This window comes from Coregonus lavaretus (assembly GCF_964263955.1).
Source record: "Coregonus lavaretus genome assembly, chromosome: 35".
Classification (NCBI taxonomy): Eukaryota; Metazoa; Chordata; class Actinopteri; order Salmoniformes; family Salmonidae; genus Coregonus; species Coregonus lavaretus.
The window spans coordinates 9,272,184-9,297,738 of NC_140022.1; the positions used below are offsets into that span (position 1 = coordinate 9,272,184).

The following is a 25,555-nucleotide window of genomic DNA, read 5'->3' on the forward strand; positions in this document are numbered from 1 at the left end:
TTAGAAAGCAATAAAAGACAGGCCAAATCAACGTTGGTGTCTTGGTCTTGTCTTGGGACCCTCATTGAAACTGAAAACTAAACTCATACTGCTCAAAGATCTCTCGTAACAGCACTGATTCATTTTGAACTGGAATTAATCACATGTATAACTAACTAGTAGACATTTCATGCTCTTATTTGCTGTGGGGGTTGGATCTTAGATTCCTCCAAGACAGCAGATGGCGCTAGTGTAATGCAGTCTCTTAGACGTCTACGTAGTGATGGGAAGTTCGGCTCATTCAGTAAAAAAAAACAATATTTCGACTCACTGTGCAATACAGTGCATTCAGAAAGTATTAAGACCCCTTTACTTTTTCCACATTTTGTTACATTACAGCCTTATTCTAAAATTGATTCAATTGCTTTTTCCCTTATCAATCTACACAATACCCCATAATGACAAATCAAAAACAGGTTTTTCGATTTTTTTTGCAAATTAATTAAAAATTAAACTGATATCACATTTACATAAGTATTCAGACCCTTTACTCTACTTTGTTGAAGCACCTTTGGCAGTGATTACAGCCTCAAGTCTCTTAGGGTATGAAGCTACAAGCTTGGCACACCTGTATTTGGGGAGTTTCTCCCATTCTTCTCTGCAGATCCTCTCAAGCTCTGTCAGGTTGGATAGGGAGCGTCGCTGCACAGCTATTTTCAGGTGTCTCCAGAGATGTTCAAGTCCAGGCTCTGGCTGGGCCACTCAAGGACATTCAGAGACTTGTCCCGAAGCCACTCCTGCGTTGTCTTGGCTCTGTGCTCAGGGTCATTGTCCTGTTGGAAGGTGAACCTTCGCCCCAGTCTGAGGTCCTGAGCGCTCTGGAGCAGGTTTTCATCAAGGATCTCTCTGTACTTTGCTCCATTTATCTTTCCCTCGATCCTGACTAGTCTCCCAGTCCCTGCCGCTGAAAAACATCCCCACAGCATGATGCTGCCACCACCATGCTTCACCGTAGGGATGGTGCCAGGTTTCCTCCAGATTTGGCATTCAGGCCAAAGAGTAGATTATTGGTTTCATCAGACCAGAAAATCTTGTTTCTCATGGTCTGAGAGTCCTTTAAGTGCCTTTTGGCAAACTCCAAGTGGGCTGTCATGTGCCTTTTACTGAGGAGTGGCTCCGTCTGCCCACTACCATAAAGACCTGATTGGTGCAGAGATGGGAGAACCTTCTACATAGAGGAACTCTGGAGCTCTGTCAGAGTGACTATAGGGTTCTTGGTCACCTCCCTGACCAAGGCCCTTCTCCCCTGATAGCTCAGTTTGGCCGAGTGGCCAGCTCTAGGAAGAGTCTTGTTGGTTCCAGACTTCGTCCATTTAAGAAGGATGGAGGGCACTGTGTTCTTTGGGACCTTCAATGCTGCAGAAATGTTTTGGTACCCTTCCCCAGATCTGTGCCTCGACACAATCCTGTCTCAGAGCTCTACGAGACCATTCCTTCGACCTTTATAGCTTGGTTTTTGCTCTGACATGCACTGTCAACTGTGGGACCTTATTTAGACAGGTGTGTGCCTTTCCAAATCATGTCCAATCAATTTAATTTACCACAGGTGGACTCCAATCAAGTTGTAGAAACATCTCAAGGATGATCAATGGAAACCGGATGCACCTGAGCTCAATTTCGAGTTTCATAGCAAAGGGTCTAAATACTTGTGTAAATATGGCATTTGTTTTTTATTTCTAATACATTTTCAAACATTTCCAAACCTGTTTTCGCTTTGTCATTATAGGGTATTGTGTGTAGATTGATGAGGGGGGAAAATAATTTAATCAATTTTAGAATGACTGTAACGTAACAAAATGGGGAAAAGGGGAAGGGGTCTGAATACTTTCCAAATGTACTGTATATGGGGAGCCACTAGGTGACCCTGCAACTGCATAGTAGCCTACATAATTGGTTAAATAAACATTGTAAACCATAGCTTAGCCTACCTCATTGGCAGTTTGGTTTTCGATGTGTGAGGCACTTTACCCCGGGTCTGTCTGGAGAACACTGAAGGTGACACATTTGAGGAGAGACCGACGGATCAGAGCCTAGTTTCCCAGTTGCGGTGTAACTTAAAGGGGCAATCAGCAGTTACTACATACATTTTGTACTTATAAATTAATGATATGTTGATTCTTGAAGAATTTAACTTATAAATGTATCATGAGTTTATTAGTTCAACTGTCGTTCTCCACCAGAACCCAACATTTACTCAGTTTGTAAACATTTTTTTTTTTTTTACAAACACAATATAGCCTCAACATGGTTAAAACCATAATATTGATATCATGGATGGTCAGTCCTTGCATCCATAGCATTATGAATTTGAGAGTGGTATAATTTCTCCAGCCCCATCCCTCAGCTTTTTACCGACCGAACCAGGGGTGGGGAGGCCGCTTTATTGTTTCTATTGCTGATTGCCGCTTTAAGCATTACGATGGTCGTACCAAATGCATCGTTATTTACGATCCAATTTTAAGTATTTACCTATTTGTACCGGATAAGATTCAGCTTGGGATAAAAATAATCTTGACAAAATGTTAGAAATGCACTACCAGTCAAATGTTTGGACACACCTACTCATTCAAGGGTTTTTATTTATTTTTTACTATTTTTTACATTGTAGAATAATAGTGAAGACATCAAAACTATGAAATAACACACATGGAATTGTTTAGTAACAAAAAAACTGTTAAACAAATCAAAATATATTTTATATTTGAGATTCTTCAAATAGCCACCCTTTGCCTTGATGACAGCTTTGCACACTCTTGGCTTTCTCTCAACCAGCTTCATGTGGAAATCACCTAGAATGTATTTGAATGAACAGGTGTGCCTTCTTAAAAGTTAATTTGTGGAATTTCTTTCCTTCTTAATGCGTTTGAGCCAATCAGTTGTGTTGTGACAAGGTAGGGGGGGTGTACAGAAGATAGCCCTATTTGGTAAAAGACCAAGTCTATATTATGGCAAGAACAGCTCAAATAAGCAAAGACAAACGACAGTCCATCATTACTTTAAGACATGGTCAGTCAACACGGAACTTTGAAAGTTTCTTCAAGTGCAGTCGCAAAAGCCCTCAAGCGCTATGATGAAACTGGCTCTCATGAGGACCGCCACAGGTATGGAAGACCCAGAGTTACCTCTGCTGCAGAGCATAAGTTCATTAGAGTTCCCAGCCTCAGAAATTGCAGCCCAAATAAATGCTTCACAGAGTTCAAGTCAAAGAAACATCTCAACATCAACTGTTCAGAGGGGACTGTGTGAATCAGGCCTTCATGGTCGAATTGCTGCAAAGAAACCACTACTAAAGGACACCAATAAGAAGAAGAGACCTGCTTGGGCCAAGAAACACGTGCAATGGACATTAGACCGGTGGAAATGTGTCCTTTGGTCTGCAGTCCAAATTGGAGATTTTTGGTTCCAACCGCTGTGTCTTTTGTGAGACGTGGTGTGGGTGAACGGAGGATCTCCGCATGTGCATTTCCCACCGTAAAGCATGGAGGAGGAGGTGTTATGGTGTGGGGGTGCTTTGCTGGTGACACTGTGTGATTTATTTAGAATTCAAGGCACACTTAACCAGCATGGCTACCACAGCATTCTGCAGTGATACGCCATCCCATCTGGTTTGGGCTTAGTGGGACAATCATTTGTTTTTCAACAGTCCAGTGGTCATTGGACTGGAAATTTTAGCTCGACCTGGCAACACTAGAAAGGCGCACACTGCACAATTGTTGTAGAGTAGAAGCTAGGCTAAGCAGACAGAGGTTTCAACCAACATTTCTTTGATAAAACGAACATCTCGACTTTCATAACCATCGCCAATATGTCCAAACTACAGTTGTTTAATGTGTTCGTAACCGAGCGTTTGTCGGCAGCTGCTCTGGAGATATTCGTGGCCGTGGAGAAGACCATAGCGGAGTATCAGGAAGAAATCTGCCACACAGCAGAAGAGAACGAGCGCCTACGGAGGCTGTTGGACATGGTTGTCAAACCAGATATAAAGTTACACGGAGCAGGTTTGTAGCGAGCTAAAGTTGGTGTCACGAAGATATTTGATTTGTAGATTAACGTTACTAGACTAGAGAATTCATTTATTATTATTATTAGAATTCATGCGTTGTAATATGCGCACCCTGAACGCAACTTTGATTCGCCAACATTGCTTTCTTTAATTCAGGGGAGAACGACCCGCCCCCTCCCATTGAAGCCACGTAGTTCAGTACTGCATTAAGAGGCTCTGCACGGTCAATCTGCCATCTGCAGTGGCCATACAGCATTTAATGCGATGCGGCCACCGGAGAAGTCCGAGCATTCATACTTCTTGCACTTCGGGGAGCTGTCATACGCATCAAATAAATTGGTCTGCACCGCACCACTCATAGTGATTCAGGGTTTATCTCTATAGCCATCCATCTAATTACAAGCAACTGGCTAAACGAAAAGACAAGACCTTTCCCCTTCTGAGATGCTGGAGTCCGTTTCCCTGTGCTTGACAGACAGTAGCGCAGCCTCAGCCAGGATAGCATGAAGTAAAAAGACTGCACCGTTTTCCACATGCAGCTTCATCCCGAATCTCTCCATTGCCCCCCAGCAACATTATTCTACATTTAGGCTGTTGTTTGTGTGTATTTCACACTGTTGAGGTAAAAATCTGAGTATAATCTTGTATGGATGTCAACCCAATACATGTTCATGACATCGTCATCAATCAACTGCATTACAGTTAAAAACTACTGACTACCACCACCTATTTCTATATGCTAGATATGCTACCAGTTTATATGAATGGGAGTTAGCATTTAACTGTCACTTTTTCTAAACCTGAAAAGTGACAACTTCTACATTTTATGCAGTGAAACACCCAAATATGATTTTAGTAACCACATTGCGGGCCTGTTACAATACATCAATCATGACGGATTTGACAAATATCCACTTTGTTAGATCAGATTTGTTGAATGTGTGCCAATCCAGCGTCCTTCTATCCCCCAATGGTCTGCATTCCATTGACCTCTTTACCACCTCTATCCCAATGACATATATACACTAGATGACTGGTAGGGGGCACTGTGTTGAAGCCACCGTGCCTCCATCTTGGCACTTCGGGAAACTATAGAAAAGCATTTATTAATGTCTACATTAATTTCTGCCACGTTTATTCTATTACAGACACCTTAATGCAAAAATTAGCATTTAATTTTGAGGGGGTAAATACAGGCGAATATATTGATAAGTCACCTTGTCCTAGAGAGATTTACACGTTATCAAAACGTCACGCCAGGGTAAGCCTACACAAAACCCAGCCCTTATTTTAAGTGTTTCTAAAATCCCCAATGGGGAAAAATGAATGGTGGAAAAACGATTGGAGACATTTCCTTGTTTGACCGCTAGGTTTTATGGGTATTATGACTCATACTGTGGTACTCTAAATTATATGGCCGACCGGTGGCTTCAAAGCCTCTCAATGATCAATACATACAATGCATTCGGAAACGTTTGTTTTTGTTGATATTAGGTGGGGGTCGCTAGCTACAGTATCTTCAACCTAGCCTAGGTTTTAGCAAGCTAGCTGCTCTGTAAGATACCTCGACTTGCTAAAAAGTTATAGAAACAAGTTGAGGAAAAAGAAACAAAACAAAACATGTTTTATTGTCACCTGAAACAATATGTTTCTCCTGTCTTGAATGAAAAGGTCATATTTTGCAATCTCAAAATAAATGCGATCTCTGACTAAAGACGGGCTCTCCTCCATTTTGCGTACAAACACCACTTGTCCGTCCAGCAGCGGGGCAAGACTCTATGAAAAGGATGTATGGCCAATGGAATAACGTCTGTATGGCCAATGGAATAACGTCTGTATGTGTACGGGTTTTGAGACGCCATCTAACAAACTTCCTTGGCTTCAAATGCGCTATACCGTGTGCAAGTGACTCATTCCTACGTCTTACCTCAGTTTTCGTGTCCCTGGTCTTTTGAATGGGATTGACGATTATATCATCAAATTCATGAAAACGTGGCCATTTTAAGATATATACAAAAACGATGTGTTTGTGGATGAATTTACTTCTGCTAGATGACTTTCATTAAATTATGCGTATTGAGTCTTCACAAAGGAAAGAATGGTGTCACGTGATCGATGGCTTTGTCCATTTATATACAGTCATTGGTTGAATCACATGCTGTAGTGTAGACTAACAAAATCGTCTTGTTTTTGCCGAATTGCAACCTGCGCAATTTATATCGGTGCATTCGTAACAACCTAACCATTACAAAACAGAGGCATTTCAAACACAATTACATGTATTTTATTAAGATTATAGGTCAAAATATTGATTTAATATTTTTTCCCTCCAGACTTCCAGTTACTCACTCCCTCTGTTCCCCCTGAGCAGCAGAACTGTGAGCAGGAGTGGAGCCCCAGTCTGGGGCAGGAGGACCCAGAACCCACACAGATTAAAGAGGAACAACAGGAGCTCAGACTCAGTCAGGAGGACTCACCTCAGCCCTCACATCTTTACCAAAACCAAACTGTGGATGACGGAGAGCGGGGTATTCTACCTATCATCATAACTGAAGAGATCGAAACAGAACCTGATGGAGAGGGCTACAAAGTACCAGAACCAACCAGTGATCAGCCCCTCTCAGTTCATCCAGACTTCTCTGCTGCAGTGGAGAAACCATATTGGTGTAAACAATGTGGCAAAAGCTTTACACGTAAGGGACACTTGACATTGCATTTAAAGATACACACAGGAGAGAAAGTTTATCTGTGCAAACATTGTGGCAAAAGCTTCATCCAGAAGGGTGACTTGAACAGACATACAAGGGTACACACAGGCGAGAAACTTTATCTGTGCAAACAATGTGGCAAAAGATTCATCCAGAAGCGCGACTTGACCATCCATACAAGGGTACACACAGGAGAGAATCCCTATCAGTGCAAACAATGTGGCAAAATGTTTAACCAGAAGGGACACTTGACCATCCATTCAAGGATACACACAGGAGAAAGACCATATCAGTGCAAAGACTGTGACAAAGCCTTCAACCAGAAGATAGAATTGACATTGCATATGAGAGCTCATACGGGAGAGAGACCATATAGCTGTCCTGTATGCAGGAAAAGTTACATATCATTAAGCTATTTAAGACTTTATCAGCGTGTTCACACCGGGGAGAAACCTTACCAGTGCAAAGAATGTGACAAATGCTTTGGTTATAAACATCGCCTAACATCACATATGAGCACTCATACTAAAGGGCATAAATGATATTACTGCACTGACTGCGGAAAAAGCGTCAGCCTGAAATGAAAACAACAAATTAATACTTTGTCATTGTGATTTTTTAATACATTCAACTTCTGAATAATTATGTTCTGTTTGCTGGCAATTGACAACAGAAAAAATTAAGTAATGTGTGTGGAGGGAAAAGCATCACTCAGGATCAGCTTTTTAAGATTAATCTAGCTCTCACTTTCAGGGACCTACCCTCCAGGACACTGCTGGCTTCAGGAAGCCCTCACCACTGTATCTACCACAGAGCACACACTTGGATTTCTAAACAACAGGAGTCCTTGTTCAATAGTTTAACAATGACATACAGGATATTTGGGCCACTACCTTCTATCGGCTGCATGTTAGAGTATTAAAGTAGCCTATTACGTCTTTGTTGACTACATAATGCAGCAAATCATTTATGTTTTAATTAAGTCGTTTTTTCAATGTATGTCATAGTGAAACCCTATTTTTCTCTGTTGAACATGATTTCTGTGATGGTTGATATTAGGCAGGTTTAATACATCCTCTCTTAGCTCTATTCCCTGCTTCCTACCCCAACCCTATCCTGAACCATAAGGCAGATGGAAAAATATCTGGGCCCGTTTTCATAAAGGATCTCAGATGAGTGCTGATCTAGGATCAGATTGGCCCTGTCCATTCATTATAATTGACATAAAGGATCTCAGATGAGTGCTGATCTAGGATCAGATCGCCCCTTTCCATTCATTATAATTGACATAAAGGATCTCAGATGAGTGCTGATCTAGGATCAGATTGCCCCTGTCCATTCATTATAATTGACATAAAGGATCTCAGATGAGTGCTGATCTAGGATCAGATCGCCCCTGTCCATTCATTATAATTGACATAAAGGATCTCAGATGAGTGCTGATCTAGGATCAGATTGGCCCTGTCCATTCATTATAATTTAAAAAGCTAAACTGATCCTAGATCAGCACCCCTACTCTAAAACGCTTTGTGAATACAACCCCTGACCCTGTGTTACTGGTTAGGGTCAACATTTACCTCCTCCCAGCTGGTGTCTCCTGGGACATTATGTTTTAAAGGTGCACCAAAGACAGTACAGTATGAAGAGGGGCAGAAACTGCTTCTCCAATAGAAATCCCGATCACACTTGTAGGCGATGTCATGGCGTCATTGGCTAGCTAAGCACATGCTCAGAAACACGTCATCGGGTCTAACGGTCATCTCACCCCGAACTGCGCATGTGCAGGCTGTCAAATCAAAGGCACTCCTTCCAAATAAAGTTGTTTTTGAAGAAAATGAAAACGTGTCAGTTTGTCACAACGAGAAACATTTTAGGTGACAGACAGTGACACATGGACTGACACATTCAATACTGCCTTGCACACTCTTGCCTGCATCTAGCTGATCTAGGGTGTAATCATTAGTCTAACAGTTGCAAACAAGAGTTTCTATTGGACAAATTCAGGTATGTTTATCCCCGTTTTGTTCTGTTTGCTTCCGTTTAAGAAACGTTTTTCAACAGAATCGGTGGAATGTATACACCCTGATCACCCGTAAACACAGTTCACTTTCATAGCAGCCACATTGTATTCCTTCTCGCATCTACAGTGGGGAGAACAAGTATTTGATACACTGCCGATTTTGCAGGTTTTCCTACTTACAAAGCATGTAGAGGTCTGTAATTTTTTATCATAGGTACACTTTAACTGTGAGAGACAGAATCTAAAACAAAAATCCAGAAAATCACATTGTATGATTTTTAAGTAATTAATTTGCATTTTATTGCATGACATAAGTATTTGATCACCTACCAACCAGTAAGAATTCCGGCTCGCACAGACCTGTTAGTTTTTCTTTAAGAAGCCCTCCTGTTCTCCACTCATTACCTGTATTAACTGCACCTGTTTGAACTCGTTACCTGTATAAAAGACACCTGTCCACACACAATCAAACAGACTCCAACCTCTCCACAATGGCCAAGACCAGAGAGCTGTGTAAGGACATCAGGGATAAAATTGTAGACCTGCACAAGGCTGGGATGGGCTACAGGACAATAGGCAAGCAGCTTGGTGAGAAGGCAACAACTGTTGGCGCAATTATTAGAAAATGGAAGAAGTTCAAGATGACAGTCAATCACCCTCGGTCTTGGGCTCCATGCAAGATCTCACCTCGTGGGGCATCAATGATCATGAGGAAGGTGAGGGATCAGCCCAGAACTACACGGCAGGATCTGGTCAATGACCTGAAGAGAGCTGGGACAACAGTCTCAAAGAAAACCATTAGTAACACACTACGCCGTCATGGACTAAAATCCTGCAGCGCACGCAAGGTCCCCCTGCTCAAGCCAGAGCATGTCCAGGCCCGTCTGAAGTTTGCCAATGACCATCTGGATGATCCAGAGGAGGAATGGGAGAAGGTCATGTGGTCTGATGAGACAAAAATAGAGCTTTTTGGTCTAAACTCCACTCGCCGTGTTTGGAGGAAGAAGAAGGATGAGTACAACCCCAAGAACACCATCCCTACCGTGAAGCATGGAGGTGGAAACATCATTCTTTGGGGATGCTTTTCTGCAAAGGGGACAGGACGACTGCACCGTATTGAGGGGAGGATGGATGGGGCCATGTATCGCGAGATCTTGGCCAACAACCTCCTTCCCTCAGTAAGAGCATTGAAGATGGGTCGTGGCTGGGTCTTCCAGCATGACAACGACCCGAAACACACAGCCAGGGCAACTAAGGAGTGGCTCCGTAAGAAGCATCTCAAGGTCCTGGAGTGGCCTAGCCAGTCTCCAGACCTGAACCCAATAGAACATCTTTGGAGGGAGCTGAAAGTCCGTATTGCCCAGCGACAGCCCCGAAACCTGAAGGTTCTGGAGAAGGTCTGTATGGAGGAGTGGGCCAAAATCCCTGCTGCAGTGTGTGCAAACCTGGTCAAGACCTACAGGAAACGTATGATCTCTGTAATTGCAAACAAAGGTTTCTGTACCAAATATTAAGTTCTGCTTTTCTGATGTATCAAATACTTATGTCATGCAATAAAATGCAAATTAATTACTTAAATCATACAATGTTATTTTCCATCTCTCACAGTTGAAGTGTACATATAATAAAAAATTACAGACCTCTACATGCTTTGTAAGTAGGAAAACCTGCAAAATCGGCAGTGTATCAAATACTTGTTCTCCCCACTGTATGTGCCCTCTGTCACGGTTTCGGCCGAGGCTGCCTCTCTCCCTTGTTCGGGCAGGCTTCGGCGTTCGTTGTCTCCGGAATACTAGCTGCCACCGTTGTATGTTTCATGTTCGTTTGCTTTTGTCTGAGTGTTGTCACACCTGTTTTCATTTAGTGTCATTAGTGTCCTATTTAGTTCCCGTTGTGTTTGTCAGGTGTTGTGTATTATTGATTGTGTCAGACGTGTTTTCGCTCGGTTGAGCTTCTCTCCACTGCGCTGGAGTTTACGCACCTGTTTGTGCGCTGTTTTGTTTCTTTTTCGCCTTCGTGCGTATTTCGCCTTCGGGCAAGTGTTGTCCGTTTGCCGTGTTTCGGCTTAATACAAGTCTGTTGGATTATCCGTCTGCGTCCTGCGTTTGATTCCGCCACTGCACCTACAGCACGCCTTGACACCCTCCTCCTCTCACCTTTTCCCTTCGCTTGTGGATTTCAATGCTCAACACATCAGCTGTATGTGACCAGGCGAAAAAACCTTTCCAAGCCAAACCGTATCATAACCGCTACACACCGCCTAGATCGTTGTCACCATATTAGCTAAAGTAACGCCATAGTCAACATAGCTAATAGAACTAACGCGTTAGTAAACCCGCTACAATCATGCAGTAACTTTACAGCGTAGTCAGTAAGCAGTTTAGCACTTACACCGTCGGGGCCCGGTGGCAATAAATTAGTAAAACCAAAAGCTTACCTTGACTTGGAAGAGTTCCAGTGTTGTGTTGGAAAGTCATAGCCAGCTAGCTAACATAGTATCCCTGTGTTTGAGTAAGCTAAACTAGCTAGCTGCTTTTGCTAGCTAAGTAAGTGAAACTGAAGAAAAAATGACACTCTTGCTTCTCCTTCATTTTGGAAGAAATGTATTTATTCAAAACTGTTCAACTATTGTCTTTCTCTCTCTTTTAGTGAACTACTTACCACATTTTATGCACTGCAGTAATAAATAGCTGTAGCTTATGCTTTCAGTACTAGATTCATTCTCTGATCCTTTGATTGGGTGGACAACATGTCAGTTCATGCTGCAAGAGCTCTGATAGGTTGGAGGACATCCCCCGGAAGGTGTCATAATTACTGTGTAAGTCTATGGAAGGGGGTGAGAACCATGAGCCTCCTAGGTTTTGTATTGAAGTCAATGTACCCAGAGGAGGACTGGAGTTAGCTGTCCTCCGGCTACACATTTACATTACATTTTACATTTTAGTCATTTAGCAGACGCTCTTAACCAGAGCGACTTACAGGAGCAATTAGGGTTAAGTGCCTTGCTCAAGGGCACATTAACGTCATTTAGCAGACGCTCTTAGCCAGAGCGACTCACAAATTGGTGCGTTCACCCTATAGCCAGTGGGATAACCACTTTACAATTTGGGGGGGGGGGGGTTAGAAGGAATACTTTAGCCTATCCCAGGTATTCCTTAAAGAGGTGGGGTTTCAAATGTCTCCGGAAGGTGGTGAGTGACTCCGCTGTCCTGGCGTCGTGAGGGAGCTTGTTCCACCATTGGGGTGCCAGAGCAGCGAACAGTTTTGACTGGGCTGAGCGGGAGCTGTGCTTCCGCAGAGGAAGGGGAGCCAGCAGGCCAGAGGTGGATGAACGCAATGTCCTCGTTTGGGTGTAGGGACTGATCAGAGCCTGAAGGTACAGGGGTGCCGTTCCCCTCACTGCTCCAAAGGCAAGCACCATGGTCTTGTAGCGGATGCGAGCTTCAATTGGAAGCCAGTGGAGTGTGCGGAGGAGGGGGGTGACGTGAGAGAACTTGGGAAGGTTGAACACCAGACGGGCTGCGGCATTCTGGATGAGTTGTAGGGGTTTAATGGCACAGGCAGGGAGCCCAGCCAACAGCGAGTTGCAGTAGTCCAGACGGGAGATGACAAGTGCCTGGACCAGGACCTGCGCCGCTTCCTGTGTAAGGCAGGGTCGCACTCTCCGAATGTTGTAGAGCATGAACCTGCAGGAGCGGGTCACCGCCTTGATGTTGGCGGAGAACGACAGGGTGTTGTCCAGGGTCACGCCTAGTACACAATGGCGATACCCTACACAGTGCTGTTGAGGCTACCTTCAATGCAAAACAGTGTATTTTAATAAATTATTTGGTGACTTGAATCTATTTAGAACGATACTATCTAAAAATGATAACTTTTTAAATGTTTAAAAATATATATTTTATAAAATTCACTGAGGAGGATGGTCCTCCCCTTCCTCTTCAGAGGAGCCTCCACTGGTCCATTCTTGTCCAAAGGTTGCTACCGGCTGCTAAGCTAGGTGTCCCATCCTTCCAGGTTTTCATGCAAGTATAAAGGATTTATACTCCAGTCTAGTTGGTGGCGGTAATGCAACATTTATTGGATGCCAACCGCCGTTAAACCTCATCGAAGAAGAAGAAGAAAAACGCTAGGCAGAATCAGAGAGAGGTTTCAACCAACATTTATTTGATAAAGCGAACAGCTAGACTTTCATAACCATTGCTAATATGTCAAAACTACAGTTGTTGAATGTGTTTGTTACCGAGCGTTTGTCAGCGGCTGCTGTGGAGATATTCGGGGCCGTAGAGAAGACCATAGCAGAGTATCAGGAAGAAATCAGCCGTTCAGCAGAGGAGAACGAGCGTCTACGCAGGCTGTTGGATTTGGTTAGCAAACCAGAGATAAAGCTACACAGAGCAGGTTTGTACCAAATACAGTTGTTGTAACGAGATTTGACTAATAGACTAGATTCATGTTTTTTATTTTTTTTATTTTTTTATTTAACTGTTATTTTATCAGGGAGTCGGTTCATGTGCAGGGTTGCCAGGTCGTGCAAAAATGTATAGGACAATGACTACTCAACATGCCCACAAGGCCTGAAAACTAGCCCCAATTTTTGGGGGGCTCAGTAAGAGAGGAGTTGCCATGTTTATCCAATAAACCCTTTTTCCATAAGGTTATCGAGCGAATTAAGAAGGAATATCGGCGTAACTACGTAAGAATCAAAATGAGGTTTTCCATCAAAATAATAATTATTGCGAGCTAACGTGATGTATTCGAGAAATTTGAACATGTCGCAAGAGAAAAGATAAATTGCCATTATTAAACTCGCCAGATCATTTTCCATCAATGGATGCCGATTTAACTCGTTTGACTGCTATGATTGTAAATAAATCGCATTTGCGCATGTGTATAGCTATAGATAAATCCTACAGGAGAGTTTGAGTGATGAAAGTTGGACAGATGATCGAAATCTGCGCAAGAAACACTTGGACGAACTTCAAAAAACGAATGTTAGGCTATTTTCTGGCAATTGTGTCCTTATGTGCCAGACTACAAACCGTTATAAAAGGCCTAGTTGGGAAATTGGCTTGTCATTGTATAGGCATAGGCTACTGACTAACATCTGGGTTTATGATTGTAATTAAACATTGCCATGGTTTGGTTAGCTAGATGCAGGTAGCCTATAGCCCCTGATAGGCCTAAATCTAATTTCAGGTAGCCAAGGCAAGATGTATGGTGAACTATTTAGCAGCTTGCTTAGTTCAAATGGACAGAATAATTTATTCAACAAATAGTGAGGCGATTTCGAGGTAAGAAGTGCTTGTGTTGCCCAATAGCCTGCTGGAATAGGCTACTAAGGATGGGGTCGTAATTTCAATCACTGAATCAAATATGAATAATATGGATATGAACAAATATGCTTGTCAACAACAGCCACTGTTTTTATTTTTTACCTGTAGCCTATTCTGACCTGACTTAAATCAATCTAATGCATTTTAACAACAGCTGATCCGCAATTGCGATAGAGCTGTGAGATCACAATTTAGAACTTCCAATTTAATTAACTAAACATGGGCATTAATAATTGCATAATAACAAGGCTACATCATCAATAAACTGAAGTTATAGGCTATTTATTAAATCTGTTTGCCAGCTCCAGATAGGTTACACAAGTGGCACAAATTGATTTGCAGTGACTGCAGGTAGGCTACACAAGAGGCACAAATTGATTTGAAATGACTCCAGTGATATCTTAATTTCAACATATTTTTTGTATCAAATGGTAGGAGGCTATAGTAGCCTACAATGGCATAGAAATTAGTAGTCTACTTACATTTACATTTTAGTCATTTAGTAGACGCTCTTATCCAGAGCGACTTACAGTTAGTGAATACATATATATATATTTTTTTATACTGGCCCCCCGTGGGAATCGAACCCACAACCCTGGCGTTGCAAACGCCATGCGCTATCAACTGAGCTACATCCCTGCCGGCCATTCCCTCCCCTACCCTGGACGACGCTGGGCCAATTGTGCGCCGCCCATGAGTCTCCCGGTCGCGGCCGGCGGCGACAGAGCCTGGAGCTTGGTGGCCAACAGATGCCAATGTGTTATTCTCCACATTTAATGTCAGTTTTTTTATTGTGGACTTTTCCCGGCGAGGGAGTTCCATAACTGCCATTTCAAATGTCCACTCGCGCAGCGCTTGAGACTCAAGAACTGCTGCTCACCCCCTTCCGGCCCTCCCCTCCCCACCACTCACAAAGCAACAGCCTCCCTCACTGCCTGATAGTCAACAGCAGCAGGGCACAGTAAAATATATATATATATAAAAAAAGAGAGAAATGCGATGGCGGCCGCAGTGCAATTTAATAGTAGGCCAAAAACCTGCAGGCCAAAAACCTGCAGCCCGCGACCAATTTACCCGCAACATCGTTTTCAAAGTAGCACAATTTCCGGGAAAACCACGGGCATGGCAACCCTGTTCATGTGACACGTTGTGATATGTTAAAGGCAGAGGCAATACGGACACGCCTGGTTCCTAAATTGATGACGTATGTCGCGCAGTTGAGAGTCGAGTGGAGAGGAATGGATTCGGTTGAGTTAGTTCAGTCAGTCGTCCTGGTGAGACTAGTTTATACTGTCTAGCTGTCAACAACAGCATCATTCGGCTAGTTAAAACGTGTAAAAGTGATATTTATTTCGATTGGCGAGGGAGAAATAACTTATAGTATTGGTCACCAATTGGATATCACCATGATATGCCAATTAGCTAACGACGAACTCGATCCGTTGGAATACTGCGTTACTTGCGCTTATTTCAAAGAGCACACCGTAAGCCACGCCCCCTGTGGACATCGCTAGGCATGTTGCAGTGGGACACGTTTTAATACAAAGAAAAGCCTCTCAATTTAAAATGGGTCCACCGTGGTTCTGTGTAGCCTAAGCTATGCTAATATATTTTAGACCAGTGTATTGCAGGTAATTTCATCTGACTTCAGTAAAATATATTTGAGTAGTAACCAGGGTAACAACAATGAGTCCCAAACAGTTTCTGAGGTTTTTTTTTCTTTTTTTCTTTGTATTAAAATGTGTCCCCGTGCAGCATGCCTATCTCTGCCCACTGGAGCATGGTTTACGGAGCGCTCTTTGAAATAAGCGCTCCTAAGCCATATTCCAACGGATCAAGTTCTCACCATACCTTCGTGGATGAACAGTGCAGCCGTATTGTAATTCCCACTGGGCAGCAGTTGCTTCACCGGGCATCTGTATGTCCCTGGCGGTAGCTACTTGGTCAATTTGTTCCATCCCAGTTGATTATATTTCAAGTAGGTTGGCAGCCTACACAATAAATAATGTGTAATATTGGTAGTAACCATCTGAATGTCACCGTGATGCAGTCTACTGCTCAAATGGGGAGAGTTTGCGCTGCAAGCCGGCAACACAACAACACAGGGCACAGTGTGTCCTTCAGTCCTGCTTGCTGAGCACTGCTGTCCTGCAGTAGGGAGAAGGAAGTAGCTAGACAGTGTAGCCAATTGCCAATATCAGGCCAAGGTGACAGCTAAAGCACATTTATTGTAGTGATTTTCACCGAAAATGTACAACTGCAGCAACGTCAAAAATAAATAAAAAAATATGAACAATGGACAATTACTCCGATTTAAAAATTGAATGAATTGGAACAATTTTCCAAGTCCCAACTTCGGCAAACAAGTTTCAAATTCTCGACAGGTCACGTGGGTACAGTAAGGGTGTGGCATGACTGTATACATCTTTGATATTAAGCATCTCAATCACATCGCGTGAGTTCGCATAGGTTGTTTGGTGACCCGTTACTAAACCAAATCCATTCATCCCCACTCAACTCTCGCTGCACGACATACGTCATCAATTTTGGGTACCAGGCGTGTCCGGATAGCCTCCTCCCATGCTAAAGAGATTTGTCTCTTCCTCGATCGTCACTAGATACCCCAGCCACAAAGTCATAAATATCTCCTATTTCTAAAATGTCTCTTCTTAAAACGTGATTTTAAACTTAACCCTAACCACACTGCTAACCTTATGCCTAATCTTACATTTTGACTTTGTGGCTGTGGAAACCCTTCCTCTCTGGCTATACGCACCCTTGGATGAAACTCTGGTTTGCCAACATTGCTTTGTTAAATCATGTGCTGGGGGCTAACCAAAATCTAAAACTGACCCTTACCTTAACCCTAACCCTAAACGTAAACTAATTTAACTAATTTCTGAAATAAAATATAGTTTTGCAGATCAGGAGTGTCCGTATAGCCTTTTCCGTGCTGTATAGTGTAGACTAGTCAAGAAAATATATTTATTTTTGAGCACAGAGAGGCCTTCCAAACAACATTTCAGATATTTTATTAAAGCTGGAATATGTAACTTTTTGGGCGACCTGACCAAATTCACATAGAAATGTGAGTTATAGACCTGTCATTCTCATTGAAAGCAAGTCTAAGAGGCGGTAGAGCTGTTCTATGCGCACTTTCTATGCTTTCCGTTTTTGCGTCTTTTACTTTCGGTTTTGTACACCAGCTTCAAACAGCTGAAAATAAAATAATTTTGGTGATGGAAAATATATTTCACAGCGGTTTAGATGGTACAATGATTCACTACTACTTGCTTGTTTTGTCACAAAGAATTTTAGCAACCAGGAAATTACGGAGCGATTTCTGCATAGTGCACCATTTAAGATATTTTTTCCCCCTCCAGACTTCCAGCTACTCACTCCTGCAGTTCCCCCTGAGCAGCAGAACTGTAAGCAGGAGTGGAGCCCCAGTCTGGGGCAGGAGGACCCAGAACCCACACAGATTAAAGAGGAACAACAGGAGCTCAGACTCAGTCAGGAGGACTCACCTCAGCCCTCACATCTTTACCAAATCCAAATTGTGGATGACGGAGAGAGGGGTATTCTACCGATCATCATAACTGAAGAGATCAAAACAGAACCTGATGGAGAGGGCTACAAAGTACCAGAACCAACCAGTGATCAGCCCCTCTCAGTTCATCCAGACTGCTCTGCTGCAGTGGAGAAACCATATAGGTGTCAACAATGTGACAAAAGCTTTACACGTAAGGGACACTTGACCATCCATTCAAAGATACACACAGGAGAGAAATCTTATCTGTGCAAACAATGTGGCAAAAGCTTCATCCAGAAGGGCGACTTGGACAGACATACAAGGGTACACACAGGAGATAATCCATATCAGTGCAAACAATGTGGCAAAATGTTTAACCAGAAAGGAAGCTTGACCATCCATTCAAGGATACACACAGGGGCAAAACCTTATCAGTGCAAAGACTGTGACAAATCCTTCAACCAGAAGATGGAATTGATATTGCATATGAGAGTTCACACAGGGGAGAGACCATATAATTGTCCTGTATGCAAGAAAAGTTACATGGCATTAAGCTATTTAAGACTTCATCAGCGTGTTCACACCGGGGAGAAACCTTACCAGTGCAAAGAATGTGGCAAATGCTTTGGTTATAAAGGAAGCTTGAAGTCTCATATGAGCACTCACACAAAAGCTTCAGCCTGAAGTGAGAACAACAAATGATTACTCACGTGAATTTCTTGTTACATCCAACTTGTAAATAATTTGATGTTCTATTTCCTGGCACTTGACAACAAAACAAATGTAGTTATGTGTGTGGAGTGAAAAACATCAGTATCAGATTTGTAAGCATATTTTAGCGCTCACTTTTTTCGGATACCTACCGGCCAGGACAAAGAGGGAATTTGACTATGCTGGCCCGGGTGAAAAGTGATTGCATCCGTTTTGAAACCAGGCTGCCTCACAGGCGTGAGCCACTCCTCCCTTACTGCGTTTGCCCGGTCACTTGACAGGCCATAGCCCGGTGCACCACGGTTCAACCTAATTGAACTCCCTCACTGCTGGCTTCAGGAAGCCCTCATTGTTGTGTCTACCACAGAGCACACATTTGGTTATCTAAACAACAGGAGTCCTTGTCCAAACTTTTGACTGGTACTCTATGTATGTATATATACAGTACCAGTCAAAAGTTTGGACACCTACTCATTCCAGGGTTTTTCTTTATGTTGTAGAATAATAGTGAAGACATCAAAACTATGAAATAACACATATGGAATCATGTAGTAACCAAACAAGTGTTAAACAAATCAAAATATATTTTATATTTGAGATTCTTCAAAGTAGCCACCCTTTGCCTTGACAGATTTGCACACTTTTGACATTCTCTCAACCAGCTTCATGAGGTAGTCACCTGGAATGAATTTCAATTAACAGGTGTGCTTTTTTGAAAGTTAATTTGTAGAATTTCCTTCCTTAATGCATTTGAAACAATCAGTTGTTTTGTGACAAGGTAGGGGTGGTATACAGATACACCATCACATCAGTGGGACTATCATTTGTTTTCAACAGGACAATGACCCAACACATCTCCAGGCTGTGTAAGGGCTATTTTACCAAGAAGGAGAGTGATGGGGTGACCTGACCTCCAGAATCCCCCGACCTCAACCCAATTGAGATGGTTTGGGATGAGTCGGACCCCAGAGTGAAGGAAAAGCAGCCAACAAGTGCTCAGCATACACTACCGTTCAAAAGTTTGGGGTCACTTAGAAATGTCCTTGTTTTCCATGAAAACATACATGAAATGAGTTTGAATAGGAAATATAGCAAAATGAATAGGAAATGTAGTCATTGACAAGGTTTGAAATAATAATTGTGTCCTTCAAACTTAAACAAATAATTCTCAATTTGCAGCAATTACAGCCTTGCAGACCTTTGGCATTCTAGTTGTCAATTTGTTGAGTTAATCTGAAGAGATGTCACCCCATACTTTCTGAAGCACCTCCCACAAGTTGGATTGGCTTGATGGGCACTTCTTACGTACCATACGGTCAAGCTGCTCCCACGACAGCTCAATAGGGTTGAGATCCGGTGACTGTGCTGGCCACTCCATTATAGACATAATACCAGCTGACTGCTTCTTCCCTAAATAGTTATTGCATAGTTTGGAGCTGTGCTTTGGGTCATTGTCCTGTTGTAGGAGGAAATTGGCTCCGATCAAGCGCCATCCACAGAGTATGACATGGCGTTGCAAAATGGAGTGATAGCCTTCCTTCTTCAAGATCCCTTTTACCCTGTACAAATCTCCCACTTTACCACCACCAAAGCACCCCCAGACCATCACATTGCCTCCACCATGCTTGACAGATGGCATCAAGCACTCCTCCAGCATCTTTTCATTTGGTCTGTGTCTCACAAATGTTCTTCTTTGTGATCCGAACACCTCAAACTTTGATTCGTCTGTCCATAACACTTTTTTCCAATCTTCCTCTGTCCAGTGTCTATGTTCTTTTGCCCATCTTAATCTTTTTATTGGCCAGTCTGAGATATGGCTTTTTCTTTGCAACTCTGCCTAGAAGGTCAGCATCCCGGAGTCGCCACTTCACTGTTGACGTTAAGACTGGTGTTTTGAGGGTACTATTTAATGAAGCTGCCAGTTGAGGACCTGTGAGGTGTCTGTTTCTCAAACTAGACACTAATGTATTTGTCCTCTTGCTCAGTTGTGCATCGGGGCCTCCCACTCCTCTTTCTATTCTGGTTAGAGCCAGTTTGCGCTGTTCTGTGAAGGGAGTAGTACACAGCGTTGTACGAGATCTTCAGTTTCTTGGCAATTTCTCGCATGGAATAGCCTTCATTTCTCAGAACAAGAATAGACTGACGAGTTTCAGAAGAAAGTTATTTGTTTCTGGCCATTTTGAGCCTGTAATCGAACCCACAATTGCTGATGCTCCAGATACTCAACTAGTCTCAAGAAGGCCCGTTTTATTGCTTCTTTAATCAGCACAACAGTTTTCAGCTGTGCTAACATAATTGCAAAAGGGTTTTCTAATGATCAATTAGCCTTTTAAAATGATAAACTAGGATTAGCAAACACAACGTGTCATTGGAACACAGGACTGGTGGTTGCTGATAATGGGCCTCTGTACACCCATGTAGATATTCCGTTAAAAATCAGCCGTTTCCAGCTACAATAGCCATTAACAATGTCTACACTGTATTTCTGATCAATTTGATGTTATTTTAATGGACAAAACATTTGCATTTCTTTCGAAAACAAGGACATTTCTAAGTGACCCCAAACTTTTGAACGGGAGTGTATGTGGGAACTCCTTCAAGACTATTGGGAAAGCATTCCAGGTGAAGCTGGTTGAGAGAATGCCAAGAGTGTGCAAAGCTGTCATCAAGGCAATGGGTGGCTGTTTAAAGAATCTCAAATATAAAATATATTTTGATTTGTTGAACATTTTTTTTTGTGTTTTTCATGTGTTATTTCATAGTTTTGATGTCTTCACTATTATTCTACAATGTAGAAAATAGTAAAAAATAAAGAAAAATCCTGGAATGAGTAGGTGTGTCCAAACTTTTGACTGGTGCTGTGTGTATGTATATATATACAGTGGGGAGAACAAGTATTTGATACACTGCCGATTTTGCAGGTTTTCCTACTTACAAAGCATGTATAGGTCTGTAATTTTTATCATAGGTACACTTCAACTGTGAGAGACGGACTCTAAAACAAAAATCCAGAAAATCACATTGTATGATTTTTAAGTAATTCATTTGCATTTATTGCATGACATAAGTATTTGATACATCAGAAAAGCAGAACTTAATATTTGGTACAGAAACCTTTGTTTGCAATTACAGAGATCATAAGTTTCCTGTAGGTCTTGACCAGGTTTGCACACACTGCAGCAGGGATTTTGGCCCACTCCTCCATACAGACCTTCTCCAGATCCTTCAGGTTTCGGGGCTGTCGCTGGGCAATACGGACTTTCAGCTCCCTCCAAAGATTTTCTATTGGGTTCAGGTCTGGAGACTGGCTAGGCCACTCCAGGACCTTGAGATGCTTCTTACGGAGCCACTCCATAGTTGCCCTGGCTGTGTGTTTCGGGTCGTTGTCATGCTGGAAGACCCAGCCACGACCCATCTTCAATGCTCTTACTGAGGGAAGGAGGTTGTTGGTCAAGATCTCGTGATACATGGCCCCATCCATCCTCCCCTCAATACGGTGCAGTCGTCCTGTCCCCTTTGCACAAAAGCAACCCCAAAGAATGATGTTTCCACCTCCATGCTTCACGGTTGGGATGGTGTTCTTGGGGTTGTACTCATCCTTCTTCTTCCTCCAAACACGGCGAGGGGAGTTTAGACCAAAAAGCTCTATTTTTGTCTCATCAGACCACATGACCTTCTCCCATTCCTCCTCTGGATCATCCATATGGTCATTGGCAAACTTCAGACGGGCCTGGACATGTGCTGGCTTGAGCAGGGGGACATTGCGTGCGCTGCAGGATTTTAATCCATGACGGCGTAGTGTGTTACTAATGGTTTTCTTTGAGACTGTGGTCCCAGCTTTCTTCAGGTCATTGACCAGGTCCTGCCGTGTAGTTCTGGGCTGATCCCTCACCTTCCTCATGATCATTGATGCCCCACGAGGTGAGATCTTGCATGGAGCCCCAGACCGAGGGTGATTGACCGTCATCTTGAACTTCTTCTATTTTCTAATAATTGCGCCAACAGTTGTTGCCTTCTCACCAAGCTGCTTGCCTATTGTCCTGTAGCCCATCCCAGCCTTGTGCAGGTCTACAATTTTATCCCTGATGTCCTTACACAGCTCTCTGGTCTTGGCCATTGTGGAGAGGTTGGAGTCTGTTTGAGTGTGTGGACAGGTGTCTTTTATACAGGTAACGAGTTCAAACAGGTTCAGTTAATACAGGTAATGAGTGGAGAACAGGAGGGCTTCTTAAAGAAAAACTAACAGGTCTGTGAGAGCCGGAATTCTTACTGGTTGGTAGGTGATCAAATACTTATGTCATGCAATAAAATGCAAATTAATTACTTAAAAATCATACAATGTGATTTTCTGGATTTTTGTTTTAGATTCCGTCTCTCACAGTTGAAGTGTACCTATGATAAAAATTACAGACCTCTACATGCTTTGTAAGTAGGAAAACCTGCAAAATCGGCAGTGTATCAAATACTTGTTCTCCCCACTGTGTGTGTATATATATATATATATATATATATATATATATATATATATATATATACACACACTTTTTATTTTATTATTTTATATATATATATATATAATGGACAACAACACTTATGATCCTACTTCCAGCTTATACATACTATATACATTTTACGGACACAGTATATTTTACAATAGTTATCTTTTGTTTGTTTTTAGTCCCATCCTTCAGCTATCCTCAACCCCTCCCATCTATCTCTGAAGACCATCCAGTTTTGATTTCTATTTGCCATATATTTTCCAACTGTGCTGTTTCACAAAAGTTCTGAACCAATATACTTTTTACGGACACAGTATATTTTACATTAGTTAGCTTGATATTTTAAGTCCCACCCTTCAGCTCCACTCAACCCCTCTCCTCTCATCTATCTCTGAACACCATCCAGTTTGATTTCTATTTGCCATATTTTTTAACTGTGCTGTGATGTTTCAGAAAAGTTCTGAAACTTTCTATTCTCATAGTTTCTAAAGATTTTAAATAAAAGTAAAAATTTTGCTAAGAGTATTATTATATTATTGATCATTTTAAACATTTTTTTGTTTTTGTTTTACATTTTAAACATTTCAAAACATTTTAGACATTTAGCAGACAGACAATTGATCGATTGACTATGACTTTTAAAATCACCCGGCAGTGCTATTTCCAGAGTTAACTCCAGGTAAATGTTGCAACTCTTCAGCCATTCCTGAACCTGTGACCAAAAACAAGCTACATATGGACAGTACCAAAACAAATTATCTAATGATTCCTGTCTCTTCACAGCAAAATCTGCAGAGCTGGGATGGTTGTATCCCCCATATATATAACATTCTATTGGTTGCAAGAATTTTGTATAATAATTTAAATTGAAAAACACAAAGTTTTGAATCCGGTGTCGTTTTGTGTATCAGTTCATAAACCATGTGCCATGGAATCGGTACATCGAATATCTCTTGCCAATTATTTTGCAATCTATATGGCACAGCTGTCAATTTTTTGGTCCTGAAATTAAACTGGTATACATTTTTATTTATCACAATTTTCTTTAACCAATTTTGGTCTTTAATGTAGGGCCGACAGACAAGTTCCTTATTGTTGTAATGTTTGTTCTGTCTTTTCTGGTGGATTAAACTGAAATTGCAACCAACTTTCTATGGCTTAGATTATTTCATTTTCAAATAACCGAAAGTGAGAGGTTGTAATCTGAATAAAGGGAAAAAGGCCATTCTTGAATATGGGGTGAGACATTCTTAGTATTCTGCAAGAGAACCAGTTCGGATTTAAGTATAACTTTTGTATGACTGAAGCCTTTAGTGAGAGGTCTAATGCTTTAATATTTAATAATTTCTGCCCTCAGAGTTCATATTCATTATATAAATAGGCCTGTTTAATTTTGTCTGGTTTACCGTTCCAAATAAAATTGAATCTTTTTTGCTCATATAACAAGTCGCTAGTTGTAGGCCATAAGCAAACTGGGATATGATTTAAGAGTTAATCTGTGATTTTTCCACAAATAGACAGGTATTTTACTTTCCATGGTTGCAAGATCTTATCTATTTTTGCTAACTTTCTATTCAAATGTATTGTAGTGAGATCATTTATTTATTTCGGGATATGAATACTGAGTATGTCCACTTCACCGTCAGACCATTGTTTTGGGTAAACTACACAGTAATGTAAAAGTTGTATTTACTGGTGATCCAATACATAATATAGTACATTTATCATAATTTGGTTGTAATCCAGAGAGGTTAGACAAATTATCTAGATCCTCTATGAGGCTGTGGAGGGATCCAAATTGTTGATTTAAAAGAAAACATTAATCATCAGCGTACAATGACACCTTTTGTTTTTAAGCCCTGGATTTCTAGCCCCTTGATATTATTGTTAGATCTGATTTTAATAGCTAACATTTCGATGGCCATAATAAATCAAATCAAATGTTATTTGTCACATGCGCTGAATACAACAGATGTAGACCTTACAGTGAAATGCTTACTTACAAGCCCTTAACCAACAATGCAGTTTTAAGAAAGAATACCAAAAGAAATCACACAAAAATACAATATAAAATAATACGCATAAGAGACGGGTAACAGCAACATGTACAAAATAAGTTACAAACAAGGTGAAAAAACACACAAAATAGCACGGATGGTTAAGAGTCCACAAAACGGCAGCCATCCCCTCCGGCTCCATCATAACAGCAATAGATATGCCGATAGTGGACAATCTTGTTTTACTCCTCTTGACAGTTTAATACTTTCTGAGAAGCAGCCATTATTTACTATTTTACACATACAGTGAGGGAAAAAAGTATTTGATCCCCTGCTGATTTTGTACGTTTGACCACTGACAAAGACATGATCAGTCTATAATTTTAATGGTATGTTTATTTGAACAGTGAGAGACAGAATAACAACAAAAAAATCTAGAAAAACGCATGTCAAAAATGTTATAAATTGATTTGCATTTTAATGAGGGAAATAAGTATTTGACCCCTCTGTAAAACATGACTTGGTGGCAAAACCCTTGTTGGCAATCACAGAGGTCAGACGTTTCTTGTAGTTGGCCACCAGGTTTGCACACATCTCAGGAGGGATTTTGTCCCACTCCTCTTTGCAGATCTTCTCCAAGTCATTAAGGTTTCGAGGCTGACGTTTGGCAACTCGAACCTTCAGCTCCCTCCACAGATTTTCAATGGGAT

The 25,555-nt window shown here is 41.8% G+C and overlaps 2 protein-coding genes across 2 annotated transcripts; both read left to right on the top strand.

Annotated features, from left to right (window-relative positions):
- Positions 1 to 234: 234 nt before the first annotated feature.
- LOC311109556 (uncharacterized protein) lies at positions 235 to 7,584 on the top strand (the record flags this gene model as incomplete). The annotated part of the gene is made up of 4 exons (XM_084152476.1): positions 235 to 283; positions 3,780 to 4,037; positions 6,376 to 6,848; positions 7,504 to 7,584. The coding sequence occupies 4 exons, from the start codon at positions 235 to 237 to the stop codon at positions 7,582 to 7,584; spliced, it is 861 nt and encodes a 286-aa protein (XP_084008602.1).
- Positions 7,585 to 12,897: 5,313 nt separating this feature from the next.
- Positions 12,898 to 19,018, top strand: LOC311109683 (uncharacterized protein). The gene is made up of 2 exons (XM_084152646.1): positions 12,898 to 13,171; positions 17,490 to 19,018. The coding sequence occupies exons 1-2, from the start codon at positions 12,979 to 12,981 to the stop codon at positions 18,320 to 18,322; spliced, it is 1,026 nt and encodes a 341-aa protein (XP_084008772.1). The 5' UTR covers positions 12,898 to 12,978; the 3' UTR covers positions 18,323 to 19,018.
- Positions 19,019 to 25,555: the final 6,537 nt, after the last annotated feature.